Below are 17,155 nucleotides of genomic sequence, written 5' to 3' on the forward strand. Positions count from 1 at the left end.
TTAATAAAAGTTGTAGAAAAATTATATTTTACAGTTTAATTTTGTGTCACAAAAAAAAAAAAAAATTAATAATTTTAAACGTTTTGATAACAAATTAATTACAAAATAATAAAATTTTGTCGAAAAAGTTATTTAAAAATATTTTATTAAATATTAAGCTTGCAATTTAAGTTCTATCGGTATAAATAAAAACTAAAACGAGTGATTTGTGAGATAATAATAATAATTACGCAGTCCGGAAATCATCGATCATTTAATTTCCGGTTTTCCGATATTGGCAAAACATGAATATTCCTTAAGAGGCATAATAAAATCTGTAAATATCTCTAATGGAATAAATGTCGTGAATACGGAATTATGAAATTATATTCCAAGCCCGATATCGATAGCGAGTTCATGCAAATACGATCAACAAACTTACACTGACAAAACTGTTCCATTTAACAAACCGGAAATGATCCTGACACGATAATAACGGAAACGAAAAACAGTCAAAAATGTTTAAATATACATAAATGACACGGTTTTGATTTAAATATAACGAAAAGGATTATATATACATTTCTAGTGATAATACATACCGAGAGTTACAGTAATAATAATTTTAAATTAAAAATCGGTTTTCAACTTTTTTTTTTAAATTGAAATAATAATATTCGTAGGAAATGTTGCAGACGACAAAAAGAAAAAAAAAAACAAGTATAAATTAAATTTATTAATTAGTGCTAAATATTTTTTTTTTTTTTTTTTAGTATCAATATGTATTTGTTTGTTATTATTAGTTTAAATTTAATTTTAAATATATAATAAACACTAATACAGTCATAATTAGTTAATAATTAAACTAAATAAAAATTTTGACAAAATTATTTATTAAACTACAATCGAAATAATAATTATTTGTTAATTAATTTAACAGTACAACAGTTAACGTTATAACTTAAGTAAAGCTTTTATTAAATATTTTATTAATATTTATACCACCATGACTTATTATAAAATAATCACTGGTACTCTTGGAGTATTTAAAAAAAAAAAAATAAAAATGTATGAACACAAATAAATAATTACAAAAAGAAAAAAAAAAAAATTATAAATATTATTTTAAAATAAGTTAAACTACAACTAACACGGTACAAAAAAAAAAAAAACGAAGCTAAACAATATATAATTAAATTACGATTAATTAAAATTATTTTAATAAGTTCATTAGAAATAACAGTAATTTTTTAAATTGAAAAAAAATAATAATAACATGAAGCAATTAAAACTAATATTTCGAAGGAATCATCGTCGTTAATCCATAATATTATTTATTATTAACTTTTAATACAATAATTACATAAGACGTAATCAATAGTAAAATTATTTTTATGCGTTCATTGTTATTAAAAAAGAAAAAAAAATGCAATCTAATTATTAAATATTGGTAATATTAAAACTTGTGTCAAAATTTAAAATGATTTTATATAAAATTTTTGAGATTTTAAATTAATTAATCGTAATTATCATCAAAAAAATAAAATAAAATAAAATAATAAAAAATACAATTCAAGACAGTTTTTTTTTTTTTAAATTCCATTATTTTTGTGATGATTTGTACTCTATGCTTAGTCTGTCACGGATACAAACAAAATTTAAATTACAAAAACGTTCATTTAAATGATTTTTTTTTTCTTTTCCCTTTTTCAAAATTATTATTTTTGTTTTTGATTAAATGCAGAATGTAAATAAAAAAAAAAACCCAAATACAAAAAACGTATATATATATATATATAAAATAAATTTTTAATAACTAACTTTAGGCACTCGATTGACTAGAGTCGATTAATTTTACCAATAATGATTGCAAAATACTAAAACGAAAAAAAAATTTTTTTTATATCGTATTTCGAACAAAAAAAAAAAAAAAAAATTTCTCTAAAAAGTATTTTTTTTTTTTTTTTTTTGATTTTTATTGATTCGTTTAAAATTTCGATCACAATTGTTCGTCTCCTGCGCTGTATCCGTTACGATTTAAAGGTTGCTTTTCAGGTGCGTTCGATGGTCGATTACGTTTGAAAAATCCAAGCTGAAAAAATAATTAATTTAGACATTAATTGAATATTACATCTGGTTATTAAAAAAAAAATTTTCATTTTCATTTACCTTCCACAACAAAAATATTAATAATAATAAAATAAGTGTTCCCGCGCACGCAGATAAAACAACGATCCATAAGGGAACAACTTCCGGTTTTACAGTGACATCCTGAGGCATAATTTCTGAAAAAACCTCGTAGGTTTCAACTTTGGCATTGTGTGGCTCACCTATGTGTGGCAATTTGGTAACTTGACTGGCCAAAAGAGATGAAAGCATTATTTCTCTTTGATAACCGATCTGAAATTTTAAAATAATAATAAATTGTTTTATTAGGAGTATTTATTTTTTCATTCTCTTTTATTTATAATAATTTATATTTATTAACCTTTTTCAACGTTTCGACCCATACTCGTCCTCTAAATGCTATCCAGGCTTCTTGACCTTTTTTTAAAGGGCCTACCGTACACATTATTTTAGTACAATTTGTCGGCCCACAACTCAATGAAGATTTCAAATCGAAATTATCCGTTACTTGTCGTTTGTACTTCGTTATTAAAGTTGAACTTCTTTTTCTTCTTTCGTAAGTTTTATCAGCCGCATAATTTTTATACATATCGTTATCGTCGACAAAATTTTGAATAAGAGGTTCTCCACGGGTTCTATAATATCTAGACTCCGATATTCCATCTAAAAGAAAGAAATTATACAGAAATTTGAATGGTCAATTATTTTACTAAAACTATTTTTTACTAAAATTATTTTACCCAAATCATTTTGCCTCGTTCTCACGTATCCTAAATCGGGATCAATATTTTTATCTCTGAATGAATCCTGAGATCCTCCTCGGGATGAATCGAAATAACTTTCGTTGAAATATTGTGCGCCTAAACTTTGTGCCCTTCCAACATCATATCTTCGAGCTCCTTCTTCCAAGTATCTATTCTCCTGATCGTATGCTGAAGATCCTGGAAAGAAAACAATAATAATATTTTTATAAATTTTTTTTTCAGTTGAACGTATTAGTGGATTATTAAAAAAGTAAAATATATCATACTAACCCGAATGAACTGTTCCGTTATTATTGACGTACCACCGTCCTGAACTATCCACTTTTGGTTTTCCATCAGAACCCCAAGATGAATTAGTGTAGTAATTGTAATGAGTTGAGTAATGATGAGAAGCAGACTCTCCAGCTGATCTAGCTGAAATTTAAATTTTTTTATTTTATTGAAAAATACAAAAATATGAAAAATAAATATTATGATATGAATTGTATGTGGATAATTGTATGTGCCAACATTCCTTATAATTATAAAGTTGAAAAGCAAATTTTTGCAACATATGGAGTAGAGCACGACAGAGAAGGGCAAACAAGACATTTAACGGGAAATGTCAATTGAGTAAAGGAGGAAAAAAGATTGAAATAATAATACTAATAATAACAAGAGAGAAAGTTGCAAAGTAAAAAAATCTTTTATCAATAGTAAATTTAAAGTTGTCTTGTTACTACGCAAAAAGAGAGTCCTCGGTATTTATTAGTAAATAATTTTTTTTTTTCTTACATTTTTTTAAAACTTAATTCAATATAAATTTTATGAAATAATTTTACTGTACCTCTAGCAGCTGCAGCTGCTGCCGCCGCCGCCGCCTCCGCTTCTAATCTTTTTTTTTCGTATTCAGCCCTTAGAGCTTCTATGGTTTCGTATAGTCTAGCATTATATGAGGTAGATCCAGACGCTTCTGATTCTAATCTTATCCTTTCCAATTCCCGGGCTGCCGCTTCGGCTTCTTGTCGTTTTATTTCGTATTCTCGCCTGAGAGCCTCTTCATGTTCTCTAAAACTCACAGCTTTGCCATCGACGAAAAATCTATTACTTTGCTTTTGGTCAAAGTCTCCACCATATGATTCTTTAGAACGAGTTGTACCCGAAGACGCAGACGATGACATCGACGATGATGCAGACGCAGCAGAGGCAGCAGCTCCAGCCGCTGCCGCTGCTGCTGCGGCTGCAGCTTCTTGTCTTCTTCTTTCGTACTCTCTATTTAAAGCATCTTCATATTCATAACTCCTGGAATTTGCATCCTGACTGTTGCCGTCGTAATGAGTTTCGTAAACTGTTGTGCCATTGCTTAAAATCTGATAAGTTCGAGTTCCATTACCAAATCTACTTCCTTGTATTTGATAAATCTTTTTATCGGTAGAAGTTTTCGACGGGGAATAGGATGATTCTCCAGATCCACCAGATACAAATTTTCTTTCCTCCTCACTTTTTTCAACATGTCCTCTTGCTGACTCGTAAGCTCTGTGATCCTGCAAATAATGAAAGATTTGGTATTATTTATTCAACAATAACCTTTAATTAATATTTAAAAATATTATTGAAAAATGACACTTACCGTGGGAGAAAGAGTGGAATGAAGTAAAACGTCTTTTGGAGGATGAAAAAGTTTCGTTTCAAAATGACCTTCCTTCTTCGATGTGTCAAACCTGCTTGAATCATGACTTATTGATACTGTTTGCGTACTCTTAGATTGATCAGAATCAACGTTTTCAACTTTCTTAGAATCAAAGACGAGGCCTGCTGCTGCAGCTGCTTCCGCTGCAGCTGCTTTTTCAGCTTCCAGTCTTCTTCGTTCAAGTTCTCGATTAATAGCTTCTTCGTATTCCCTTGTTCTTGTGCTTCCTTCGGTTTGAAATCGAGTCCTTTGATTGAATGTATTTTCATCAAAACTTATTTCTGTTCCGGAAGAACCAGCATTGGATGTACTGATTTCATTTCTTCCAACGGAATCCCCAACGATGTTTATACCAATATTTGAACCATGTCCAGGGGTCAAATCTAAGGCCACAGTTCGAAATTCATTTTGACCGTAAGCTTTTTTTACATTGGCTGCAAAATAAAAAATAATTTTTTTAATAATCATAAATTGATAAAATACTATAAGCGGGGGGGGGGGGGAATATGACAAATGATAAAGACCTGTTCCATCGGAAACGCTTTTATTTAAATTTGTTTCTAGTTTTCCTCTCGCTCTGGAGTATCCCGTGGCATTAAACACCAATGGTTTTTGTTGGAATCTTTTTTCATCTTGTGTACTGAAAAAAAAAAATTTTGTGTCATTATTTAATATGGAGTAAAATCCTTATTATCAAACGCACAAAAACGTTATTTAAAAAATCACACATTAAAGTAAAATAAATAAAAAACCGTTTAAATGATATTTTCAATGTACACCTGAAATGACTTTTTCTGATGTTGCATTGAAATTAACAAAAAAAAGTTGTTTTGAAGCGTAATTAATTACAAATTAAATTTTGTAATTAAATTAATTTGTAATTAATTTAATTTAATTAATATTTTTGTGCGGCAAAGGCTCTGAAAAAGCTATTTGTAAATTAATCTTTAATACCATACTAATTCAAATGAACAAAAAAAAACCAAATTTGTATAATTACATTAATAAAAGATAATGATAATTTTTTTTCTTTTATGTCTAGTCCAAGGCAAAATTTGCAGCATGTCAACTTACCTCCCTTTTCCATAACTACTCCCATCCATTTCGCTACCGCTTTGCCCAAAACCCCATTCATAATTTTTTTCCTCGGAAGAATGACTAAAGTTATAAGAAAAGAAGTTACAGAAAAGAAAAGAAAAGAAAAGAGAAGAGAATGAAGTTTTGAAACTGACAGAAAGATAATCGAATTGCAAACCGATCGATAAAAAAATAAACCCAATCATTTTACAAGTTTTAATTATGCCTTTTATGAATTATTTGTTGTTCAATTTAATAAAAAATAAAATTCAAGTGTAAAATTTACAAAACTTACGTTTGAGTACTTCCTCCAGCAGATCCTGAATAAGATCCAGAGGCGCTGCTTTTTTCTTCTGACCAAGAAGTAACAACTCCTCCTTCAGTACCCCCACTCACTCGGCCATCGGTAACAACAACTTTAGCACCGTCTCTGGTGATTTCCCTACTACTGTCAAACGCATTTGTCATGATTTTTCCATCTCTACCAAAATTCCTGCTGGAATCGACGTTTGCACCGGTGACTGTGCTTCCCATTGATTTTGAACCGTGGACACTGCTTGATACAGTTCCTCTACTTTCATTAAAATCTGTAGAGAAATGACCCCCTTCTGCTCTGCTCGAGCCTGTATACCTTACATCACTGTGAATAATTTAAAATTTTTTTTTTGATTTTCAAATATTTTTTTTCTATTACGACATATAAATATAACGTAATTCGAATTCGCTTACCCGTATGTTTTTCCCATAACTCTGTGACGATGAGCTTCGGAACCGTCGCCACTTTCAAAATCAACAAACCCTCCTCTACCCATATCTTCTTCAAACTGATTTCTATTTATATTCATTTGTGAATCGCCATCCGAATGAATCATTCCCTTTGAAAAAGTACCGGTTTTTACCATGCCACTTTCTTGCCTACTTTCCCACCGGGAACCACCACCTCGACCAACGGAACCGCCTCTGCTACTTGAATAAACTCCTGATCCGCTTGCCTCTTCCCTTCCCCTATTTCTGCCAGACATTCTGCCAGATCCTTCTACATTGTATCCTCCTTCTCTGTTCCAAGAAAAACTTCCACCGCCGGCGCCGCCGCCACCGCCGCGAGCACCGCCACTATAACGAACACCACCGCTGCCACCGCCGCCACCGGAAGCTTCTTTTCTTCCAGCAGCAAAATTTCTTCCCGCCCAACCGTCTTGCCGGCTAAAACTTGCACTTCCGTCTTTAGTAGCTAAACCGCCTTGAACATGAGATTTAACTATGTCTCCGCCGGCTTTACCACTTCCTTTACTATATCCGTGACCGCTGAATTGAGCTGCCGAAAAAGCTGCCGAGTGTAAAAATGATTTTCTTTTTCGATCTAATTCGATTCGTTCTTCATTGACATTTTCTACGTATTCACATTTTACATTTCCATTAACTTCAGGCTGTTCCAGTAGATATAATAAATGATCTCCTGTAAATAAAATTATAAATTACTGTATTGTAGTCATTTTGTTGCCACTCTTTATTTAAATTATTATTTAATACCTGATAACGTATAGCTAGGCCACAAAAAAATTGTTTGAGCTTCCAAAATATCAGAGGGTCCTTTATTTCGAATATTATAAACATGATATACCTGAGGCCCTATATCGTTTTCATTTCGAATGTTTCCATCAAAATGACTCATATTGTAATGTATGTCCGGAGGGTGTGATGATCTGTTGGAGAAAAAAAAAAAAAAACTCGTGAAAGTACTACTGGGGGGCATGCCCAACATTGCCATGCCATAAAATTTGATTAATTAATAATGATTATTTAATAAAAAGTAAAAGTCTTACCCTTGCAAAATAAGATCAGTTTCCACCCAAATAGGAATTGTAAATGTTTCCACATTGTCAACCGCAGTTAATTCGTCTTCTGGATTAGTACTATTCACAGTACTAACAAAATTATAACTGGATTTCATACCTTCACGGTGAAAAGGTTGTAACAAAACTTTGAATCGTACCTGAAAGAAATCGAATTTAAATGAGCCCACGATTTCGGTTTTTTCTCTTTTCCCAATGAATTGTTTTACTAACCATTTTTTCTTTTGGCAACGGGTTTCCAATATCACATTTAAGGGTGTTGTTAGTCATTGCACTGGGAGCAGAACATTGAACGGGTATATTCCGATCAGAATCCAATCTTTCAATATTTATGTAATTCATTCCCGGTGGAACTTGAAGATTGTACATTGCTTCAAATGCATCTTCTCCTTTGTTTTCTACTTGGACATCAAGTGTAAATCTTTCTCCGGAACCTAAAAGGTATTTCGAAACGCTTCTGAAAACGAAAAAAAAAAAAAAATTACATATGATTTGGTTTAGAAAATTTTTTAAAAATAATTTTAACAAAAGAAAAAAATAACAATACAAATAACTAACTTTTTGGTAGTCACATGAAGATCGGGAATGCAAATATTATCCGGTCCGCAATTCTTTTGAATTGATAAAGAATCTTTTTGAATATTAACTTCATTAGCGTCCAAAACCGGTGATAAGGATCTTGTATACCTTCTTCCAGTGAATACTTGGCTGTCTTTCACATTGTATCTGAGTTCTGCTTCGAGAGGAGTAAGTTTGTCCCGAATGTTTTGCTGAAAGAAAATTTTTAAATATATATTTACCGAATATTTAAAGGTAATTTAAATTTGTATTTTTTTATACGAAAGGTAACGTAATTGAAAAAATTTGAAAATTTTACCTTAACATAGACATAATAACTTTGACAGCTCAATTCTCCTTTTGTAAGACGTATCGTTTCATTTTTTATACTTTTTCCTTCTTCATTTAAAAAAAACATTCTTGGAGATTTGGGTTTCTTCGAATCCAAGGCGATTCCCAAGTCAACGTCTATTTAAATAAATATTATTAAAATTAACAAACAACTTATCGAAAAGACATTAATTAATTACAAATAAATATTTATTCATTTATCTAGTTTTTAGATTGTTTGAATACGTATGCGTCACGTAGTTAAAAATATGTATGTATTATTGTAAATAAAATTTAAAGAATTTTTTTGATTCATGCTTACCTAATTGATTATCTACTTCAACTCCATTATATTTTAAACAAGCTTGAAGATAAATGCAAGGAACTTTTGAGTAATCCTTTAGAGTACAGTTTTCTTCTTCCAAACTAATTTGCTTCGTCTTTGAATTAAATGAAACTCTTGCATCGACCATTTTAACGACGGGTCGAGATCTGAAAAATAATGCTGTGTCGCTTTCGTAGGCACCAACAATCATGTCGGGATACTGATTGTTATCCATATCGAGACCACCGGCAATCGAGAATCCAAATGTCGACGTTGGCACCGATAAATCTTCAGCCCTTATGACCTACACACGAGAAAATACGAAAACAGAAAAATTTATTAAACATACGCAAATTCATTCAAAACAAATTAGAGAGAAAGAAAAAAATTTTTCCTCTTTACCTGAGAATAGCTTTCCCTTACTCCTCCTTTTTTACCGTGGTATATGTAAACAGCTCCACGACCTTCTGCACCATCATACGGTGCACCAACAGCAAAATCTGAAACGGATTCAATAAAATCATTTAATCAATAAATAAAAAAAACCTCTTTTTTTTTTTTTTGAGAAAAACATTTTTTAATAAAATACCAGGGTAATAAATATATTTATAAAAAAAAATAAAATTTGTTTTTTTACCTCCGTAACCATCTTTATTAGTATCTCCCAAAGCTGCTACGCTAAGACCGAAACGTCCCTTAGAGTTTTTACCATCTCTAAATTCGTACCTGTACAAAGTTAAAAATAATTATCATTGATTGTTTTACTACATGTATATAGAATATTATTTTAACTAGAATATTTTCTTACTTGACAAATCGGCTGTAGTATCCATCTTCGTCGATTCTTGGTTCTTGAAAATAAACGTACACTCTTCCGTTTTCATACTTTCCCTCATTGTTATTTAAATCGGTGTGTAAAGGAGCACCAACAATAACGTCGTCTAAACCATCTCCATCGACGTCTATTACAGCAAGTGAATACGAAAAGTAAGATCCCAATTGATGACCTGTCAGGTTTTGTAAATTTGTCAAATTTACTGAATATAAAACCACCTAAAATAAAAAAAAATAAAAAATTTAAAAATAATATATGTTGTAATAAAATGATATTAGATTATATTTCTAAAGAAAATATAATTAATCAAAAAACAAAATGAAAATTGATTTTAAGCAAATGTACCTTTCCGAATAATCCAGCTCCCCTTGGCATTCCTACAGCTACACCACCTTCTCCTCTTCCTTCAAAATCACCAGCAGCTACTGAATAACCAAGATACGAATCATCATCTTGAGGCGAACCTTCAGATGTGGCCAAAACTTCAGGTCTTTTGTTTGGATTTTGAGCATAAAGCTGACCTGTGATTTACAATTACTATTAGTTTTTCTTTCTCCATATTATTTTTTTAGTTTTTCCTCGTCCTTAAATTCATATTTCATTATAACGATACAATACATTCAATAATAAAATTGCAAACGATAATAAACGATATATAATATAAATATGTAACACAACCCATCACCAAGCAGCAATTGAACCTTATGCTTAATTTCTTTTTAGTAAAATTAAAATAAAATAAAAAAACTAATCACAAAGCTGTTGTTGAATTTTTCTTTGTATAATTTATAACAAATCGATTTCATACATACTATCCTAAGCGACATTTAATAATTATTGAGTTTTTTTTTTTTTAATGCAAGAAATTAAAACAAAAATGATGACTAAAATCTATTAATAATCAATTACTAAAAATTCAGGACATTACTATACATATATAATTTTTTTTAACGAACGATGTAAACATTTATAAATCAACTATCTGTTGGATAAAAAAAAAAAAGAATTATTATTAAGCACTGACGACAGTTTTAAAAAAAAAATTTTTTTTTTTACTCCTTATTCCAAAGCGTTTTAACCCAAAAACACGAGCGAGTGTCAAAGGTTATGAATCAATTAAGATTTTAAACATGAGTTTAAGCCCACAACCGTAAACCATGTATGATTATTATTTAAAAAAAATTAATGTTACACCTTCTCCATGAATTCTTATTAAGTTTATGGATGATATTTCCAGTCCACCATTTTTTATTTTTTTTTTTTTTTACCTGACTCATATTCGATGAGATTTAATTCATAATTTTTGCTGTAATCAGGAGAGACAGTGGGCATCTTAAATGATGGTGATATATCGTAGATTTGTCCTAAAATATTTTTTTATTTAAAAAATACAACCCAAAAAAAATTAAATATTTTCTGAAATAATTAAAAATTTATATCTCGTAAAATAAAATTAATTAAATTGTTAAACCGAAAACGAAAGAACAAATGAGGTAAATGTTTCTATTTATTATTAAAATTATTTTCAATCATGTTATGTAATCAACACAAAAACAAATCATTTTTTTTTTTTTTAATAATAAAAAATCATAAATCGAAAACAAACGTTATATAAAAAAAAAACATTTAATTCATTCATGTATAATTTAAATAAATCAATAAAAATTGATTATATTAATAATAATAATAATAGAATGAATGGAAAAAAAAGGAAAAAATTTACCTTGCCAATACCAACTTCCAGGTGCTCCAACATATAATCTGTTGCCATTCTGAAATTATAAAATTTAAATTTTTTACGTAACCCTAGATGATAATCTTTTTTAAAATCTTATAATAATATTATTATTATTATTATCATTTTGTAAAAACGAGTTTAATTCAAAATTTTAAAGAATTAAACTCCTCCGCAATGGTTAGTTAACGGAATTAGTCAACTGCATTTATTAATAATAATAATAATAAAACGCGATAGTCGGATGCATGACTTAAGTGATTTAAACTTAACACAAATGTAGGATGTTTTTCTTTTTTCTTTTTTTATAACTGAATTAATTTTTAACGAATATTCCAGAAACGAATTAAACAAAAACAAAAAAAATGAATCACACAGGATTTTGTTTGTGTAAGAGAGAGAAAGAGAGAGAGAGAGAAAAAAAAAAGGAGACTTTTAAACTTTGAAATCAAATTTAAAAGATAAAAATTTTTTGTTTTTTTTGAAAATTTCCCACAGGTGAAATCGCAAACGGTAGACGGATGATAATGATAACAATCATTATTATTATTATTATAATTATTTGCTTACTTTTGATACGTCTGCTCCAAGGCCAGCTTGACATGATCCTTGTCTGTGATAACCCCAATTACCTAAAAAAAAAAAAAAAAATTTTTTTTTAATGCAAATAATCAATTTGTTTCCCCTCTTTACCAAAAGAAAATTAAGCTTGAAACAAAAAAAAAAAGATGAAATTGAATTTCTAGAAAAAAAAGAATTTTCTTTTTTCCCTAGAACTTTAGAAATCACATTTCGTGGTGTTAACAACAATAAAAAACCTTTTTATAAATTTTTTTTTTTTCTTTCCGTTATCAGAAAATTTTTAGGGGAGCCGCCCTAAAAACGTCTTTTTTTTTTGTATTTTTACTTTCCTTAAGAAAGTTTTCATAATAATAAGTCATGCGATGAAAGTTTAAATATATTTTTATGGTCGAGAAAATAAAATCATCCATTAATTCAATGGAAATCTTTGCAAACATTCAAATTTACAGTCTTCAATGATTGATGGAAATAATAACTATAAAAATGTTTAAGAAATTATTAACAGTGCGCTTAAATACCACCAAATATGTGTGTGTGTGTGTGCGTGTGTAGTCATGTAAAAAACATGAAATAAAAATAGCAAATGATATTCAATTCACGCAAAAGTTGTCTCTTGCAACTAAAATAAGGCTTGGCTCTGCCTACGCAACAATAAATGAATGGCGATCAAAATATTATGGAACAGCCTGGGCAACATGGTGTGCGTGTGTGTGCGCGTGTGCGTGTGCGTTTATATTATAATAAGTTTTTGCCTTTTAAGAATAAAATTTTTACGTGTGTATAAACGACAATAAAATGAATATTCAAAAAGTTTTGTATTTAATATAAATGTATCACACACACACACACACACACGTAAATCACATTTTTCTTTTTAACAAACACCAGATCATTTGATCAGCTTGTTTAACTTGGTTGAACCCTTCTTTGAAAGAAATTTATTTAAAAATCACATGGTGTGAAACAAAACGGAAGCGACAGAAATAAAACTTAAATTTTTAAATTGTAAACATTTACTTTTTTTTTTCTGTTTATTTATTTTATTTTGCACACATTCGATAAAAAAGATAGTTGCTAAGATTTATATATATATGTGTATGCGTGTGCGTGTGTGTCGAGTGCGTATGTCTAGTACCCACAATCATTTTTTATCTGGTTTATAAACACGAATATTCTCATAACCAGCAGCGTTGAAAAATAATTTTAATCTTATCAAAATCAAAAAATATTTTGTAATATATACTTACGAGTTCGACAAGGTGAATATTCGGAAAATTCAGAAAAGTAATTTTTTGCTATGTAACAAGTACCCACGGGATCTCTTCTGTATGCTGTTGTAGTAGAAAACCAAACGTATCTTGGAGCACAAGCCTGAAATTAAAAATTTTTTTTTTTAATTTTAATAAACTTGGAAAAATTAATTAAAGGTCATAAATATGTTTACATTTCTATATTGTTTATAAATAATAACATAATAACACCATGGTTACATATTATATTTCTATAAATGAACCTTCTTGAAATTTATTCTATTTTTTGTTTATAAACATTTTTACACTTTTCATAACTGTTTCAATTAGTTTAATATATAAAAGGAAGCTGGACAAAAAGAAGAGGGATTCTCCTCTCAATATTTAATTGTGTCTTAAATCTAAATCAGTGAATGTGTTGTCAACTAGTATTATTATTCATGAATTAAATAATTAACCTTTTAGTTTAAAACTTTTTATGTTTGCCTTTTTCCAATATAATTCTTCTCTCGAAACAAGTGTAGGTTCTGATTGTATAAACGAACGTGGAGAAAATTAAAAAATTATAAGTGAAAAGCAAAAAAACAAATAAATGGGAAAATAATGAAATCCAAACTTTGGGAAAAGTAAAAAAACACAGGGAAGATCCACTAAATGTGATCCAACGACAGCAAACAACGGATTCAATTTCGTGTTCAACGTCACTAATCAAATAAATTTATTTTTTTAATAATTTTTTGAGTAATAATTGTAAAAACACTAAAATATAAATTATTAATATTCCATCAAATAAAAATTTTATTTAAAAAAAAATAATTATCTTAAACTTTTTGATTTAAATAAATTTAAATTAAAGCAACGTTGTTATAAAAAAAAAAAAAAAAAAAAAAACTTGTTTGTTTGTACTTAAATCTATTTGTTTCTTATCACCAAGTATTTTCACGATAAAGATAATATCATAATTTAAAGGACGAACTTTATTTTTTTTTTTTTTTATTTATTATTATTATGTTTTTTTTTTTTTACAACAGTACCAATGTGAATGTCGCGCTAATCATTTAACAATATGTTTTGGATAACCTTTTTCGCGTCTTGTTTTCTCGTAAACGGTTTAAACCATAATTATGGTATAAGAAATTTTTTCGCCGTCGAAGAAGAACCGCCTCTAATTCTATCACCTTTGATATCCGAAGGAAAAATAAAAGAAGCACAAAATAAAGCTGCCGTTACGAATTTGATGCCCGACGACGTTAAGAGTTTTTCCGGGTTTTTAACGGTGGATTCGACATGTCAATCAAACATGTTTTTTTGGTTTTTTCCATCTCAAAATAACGCATCCTCCGATCCGGTGGTCGTGTGGTTAAACGGTGGACCGGGATCCTCATCGATGTTGGGTCTCCTCACGGAAAACGGACCCTACCGATTAACCGTTGATGGAAATTTAACGAAAAATAAATATTCGTGGAATCGAAACAGTTCCGTTATTTACGTCGACAATCCTGTCGGAGCGGGTTTCAGTTTTACCAAAAATTCTACCTGCTACAGCAAAAACGAAGTGCAAGTTGCTGATAATTTTTTAAAATTTTTAAAAGAATTTTTCCGTTTATTTCCTTTATTGAAAAACAATAAATTTTTTCTCACCGGAGAATCGTACGCTGGAAAATACATACCGGCCATAGCTTTTGCTCTTTTCAATGGTAAAACGGATTTGCATTTGGATGGTATATCCATCGGAAACGGTTTAATAGATCCTATAAATCAACTTCATTATGCCGAACATTTTTATCAACTTGGATTAACAGAGGATAAAATAAAATTTGAAATGGAAAAAGCGGAAAACGAAATCAAAGAATTGATAAAAGCTGGAAATTATTCAGGTGCCGCAACAAAACGAACGGAAATGATAAATGTTATTTTTGGAAAAAATGCTGGATATACAAATTTTTATAATTATTTGTTTGCACACGGTGCACCTAAAGGAAACGTACGAAAATTTTTAAATAAAAAACACGTAAGTAAACTTCAAACTATAAATTAATCCTATGGATTTTACCGAAAAATAATAATAATAATATTTCATGGATGTGAAAGACAATTATTGAAAGGGAATAATATATAGTAGAAAGTAAAAGGAATCGATATTCGAGTCTTAAATTATCTATAATAAATAGTTTGAAATCACGTTTCAACCGGGATTTAAAAAAAATCCAATAATTTTGTAATATTATTTAGGTGAGAACGGCCATTCACGTCGGAAACGTCCCTTTTGCTAATTCAACACTTGTTAGCACCATTTTATATAATGAAATAATGGAATCCGTTCGTCCCTGGTTAGAATTTGTCATTGATAAATGCAGAGTTTGGTTATATTATGGACAAATGGATTTAAGGGATTCATATGTAGCAAGTAGAGATTTCATTTCCGTAAGTTTATCCTTTACGCTTTTCACTTATTATTATTATCATTACTTTTTATTCATTTATTTATTTATTTATAAATTAAAGGATCTCAAATGGAGCGGAACAAAAAATTTTAAAAAAGCTAAAAGACAAATTTGGAAAGTTGAGCAAGACGTAGCAGGATACGTAAGATCTTACGGTAATCTAACGGAAATAATGGTGCGTAATGCCGGTCATTTTGTGCCAATGGATCAACCAAAATGGGCTCTAGACATGTTTAATAGATTTATTTTTAATGTTACCTTTTCTTGAAAAAAAATTGTTCGTAACCGATGAAAAAATTAAAAAAATCAACGTGTAATTGAAGAATGGATAAAATAATTTTTTTTTTTAAATAGTCGTCGTGTGTTCCTACTTAAAAAACATTCCTTTAACTAAATGTTGTGTTTTGTATACAAAATATTCGTTACGTACGTTTTTTTTTTTTTGTTAAGTTAAAAACTTATTCTTTACATTTAATAAAACTCACAAATGTCAAAAGCGCTCAACAATAAAAATGTGACATTTATAAAATTTTTTCTACTTAACATTTAACTACTTATTCTGAGCTTTCAAGCTTTCTGTGTGTAATTAAAAAAAAAAAAAAAAAAAAAAAAAAAAACATTTAAATCAACACTCACCAATACTATTCCAGTTTCTCCAGAACTTCGAACTGTCGCACCAAACCATTGATATGATTTTTTATCTATTTGCCTACCGTCAGTGTTGTTGTTGTTTCCTATAAAAAAAAATTTTTAATATTGAAACAAAATTTATAAATTAATAATAATAATAATAATGACTTCATGTATGACTTTTAACATTTGAAAATTTGGAAATTTTTCAAATCGAACATTTTTTTTTTCTTTTTTTCTCTCATGATTCAATCGTTAAAAAAAAAATAAAAAATAAAAATAATACATAAATAATTTTAAATAAAACTAAGTCAGTCGACATTTTATTTAGGATGAAAAGTTTCTTATAATAATAATAATAATAATAATAATAATAAAATAGTGTGTTTTACTTGTCAACCCTCATTCGTATAAATTTATTAATAAAGATAATGCGTGTAAAGGGTGATTATTATTATTATTATTATTATTTATCTACACAAAAGAAATTTTTAGCATAATTTTCTTTTTTTCCTAATAATTCATATAATTAATTGACCGAATGGGGCAAGAAATCAAATTCCGGTGAATTAATTTTAACATCATATTAAATAATAATAATAATAATAATAATAAAAATTTCGTATTTTTAAATTGCCATCAAGGTTTTTTTAATTAAAAAAAAAGAAACTATTTATATTATTTAATGTCGTTTAACGACCAATCATCATGTCTATATCCAAAATTTATCTTTCTTCAATAAAATCAAATAATAATAAATTAAATTAAATTTATTAATTAATTTTTTATAGTTAAGTAAATTTTAAAAAATTGATATGTGAAGGAAGGAACGTTATTATAATAATAATAATTATATTTATTGCTTGATATAAAATTATTAATACTTAAAACGTAACGTTACACAATATTTTTTGTTTATTATTGATTTGAAAATTTAACCTAAATTTTTAACTTAATAATAATAATAATAATAATAATTTAAACTCCTTTTTTTTAT

General features: G+C 28.6%; 2 protein-coding genes across 2 annotated transcripts in view; one reads left to right on the forward strand and one right to left on the reverse strand.

Moving 5' to 3' along the window:
• Positions 1-1,978: 1,978 nt before the first annotated feature.
• Phum_PHUM467160 (Integrin alpha-PS2 precursor, putative) overlaps positions 1,979-17,155 on the reverse strand; it is a gene marked incomplete at both ends in the record, with an annotated part of 16,769 nt that continues 1,592 nt past the window's right edge. The window contains 24 exons of the mRNA XM_002430164.1: positions 1,979-2,071; positions 2,149-2,379; positions 2,486-2,755; positions 2,872-3,047; positions 3,141-3,275; positions 3,982-4,098; positions 4,150-4,385; positions 6,544-6,610; positions 6,920-7,072; positions 7,147-7,319; positions 7,440-7,609; positions 7,683-7,923; positions 8,028-8,239; positions 8,347-8,495; positions 8,680-8,986; positions 9,085-9,182; positions 9,320-9,408; positions 9,491-9,735; positions 9,863-10,033; positions 10,273-10,328; positions 11,241-11,289; positions 11,823-11,884; positions 13,082-13,205; positions 16,165-16,262. Coding sequence (XP_002430209.1) covers positions 1,979-2,071; positions 2,149-2,379; positions 2,486-2,755; positions 2,872-3,047; positions 3,141-3,275; positions 3,982-4,098; positions 4,150-4,385; positions 6,544-6,610; positions 6,920-7,072; positions 7,147-7,319; positions 7,440-7,609; positions 7,683-7,923; positions 8,028-8,239; positions 8,347-8,495; positions 8,680-8,986; positions 9,085-9,182; positions 9,320-9,408; positions 9,491-9,735; positions 9,863-10,033; positions 10,273-10,328; positions 11,241-11,289; positions 11,823-11,884; positions 13,082-13,205; positions 16,165-16,262 — 3,722 coding nt within the window. The remainder of the gene's footprint in view (positions 2,072-2,148; positions 2,380-2,485; positions 2,756-2,871; positions 3,048-3,140; positions 3,276-3,981; positions 4,099-4,149; positions 4,386-6,543; positions 6,611-6,919; positions 7,073-7,146; positions 7,320-7,439; positions 7,610-7,682; positions 7,924-8,027; positions 8,240-8,346; positions 8,496-8,679; positions 8,987-9,084; positions 9,183-9,319; positions 9,409-9,490; positions 9,736-9,862; positions 10,034-10,272; positions 10,329-11,240; positions 11,290-11,822; positions 11,885-13,081; positions 13,206-16,164; positions 16,263-17,155) is intronic.
• Phum_PHUM467170 (Vitellogenic carboxypeptidase, putative) lies at positions 14,151-15,796 on the forward strand (the record flags this gene model as incomplete). Its single annotated transcript, XM_002430163.1, has 3 exons — positions 14,151-15,095; positions 15,317-15,508; positions 15,590-15,796. 3 exons carry the CDS (start codon positions 14,151-14,153, stop codon positions 15,794-15,796), a joined length of 1,344 nt encoding a protein of 447 aa, XP_002430208.1.

This window comes from Pediculus humanus, genomic scaffold (assembly GCF_000006295.1).
Source record: "Pediculus humanus corporis 1103172108249 genomic scaffold, whole genome shotgun sequence".
NCBI classification, from domain to species: Eukaryota; Metazoa; Arthropoda; class Insecta; order Psocodea; family Pediculidae; genus Pediculus; species Pediculus humanus.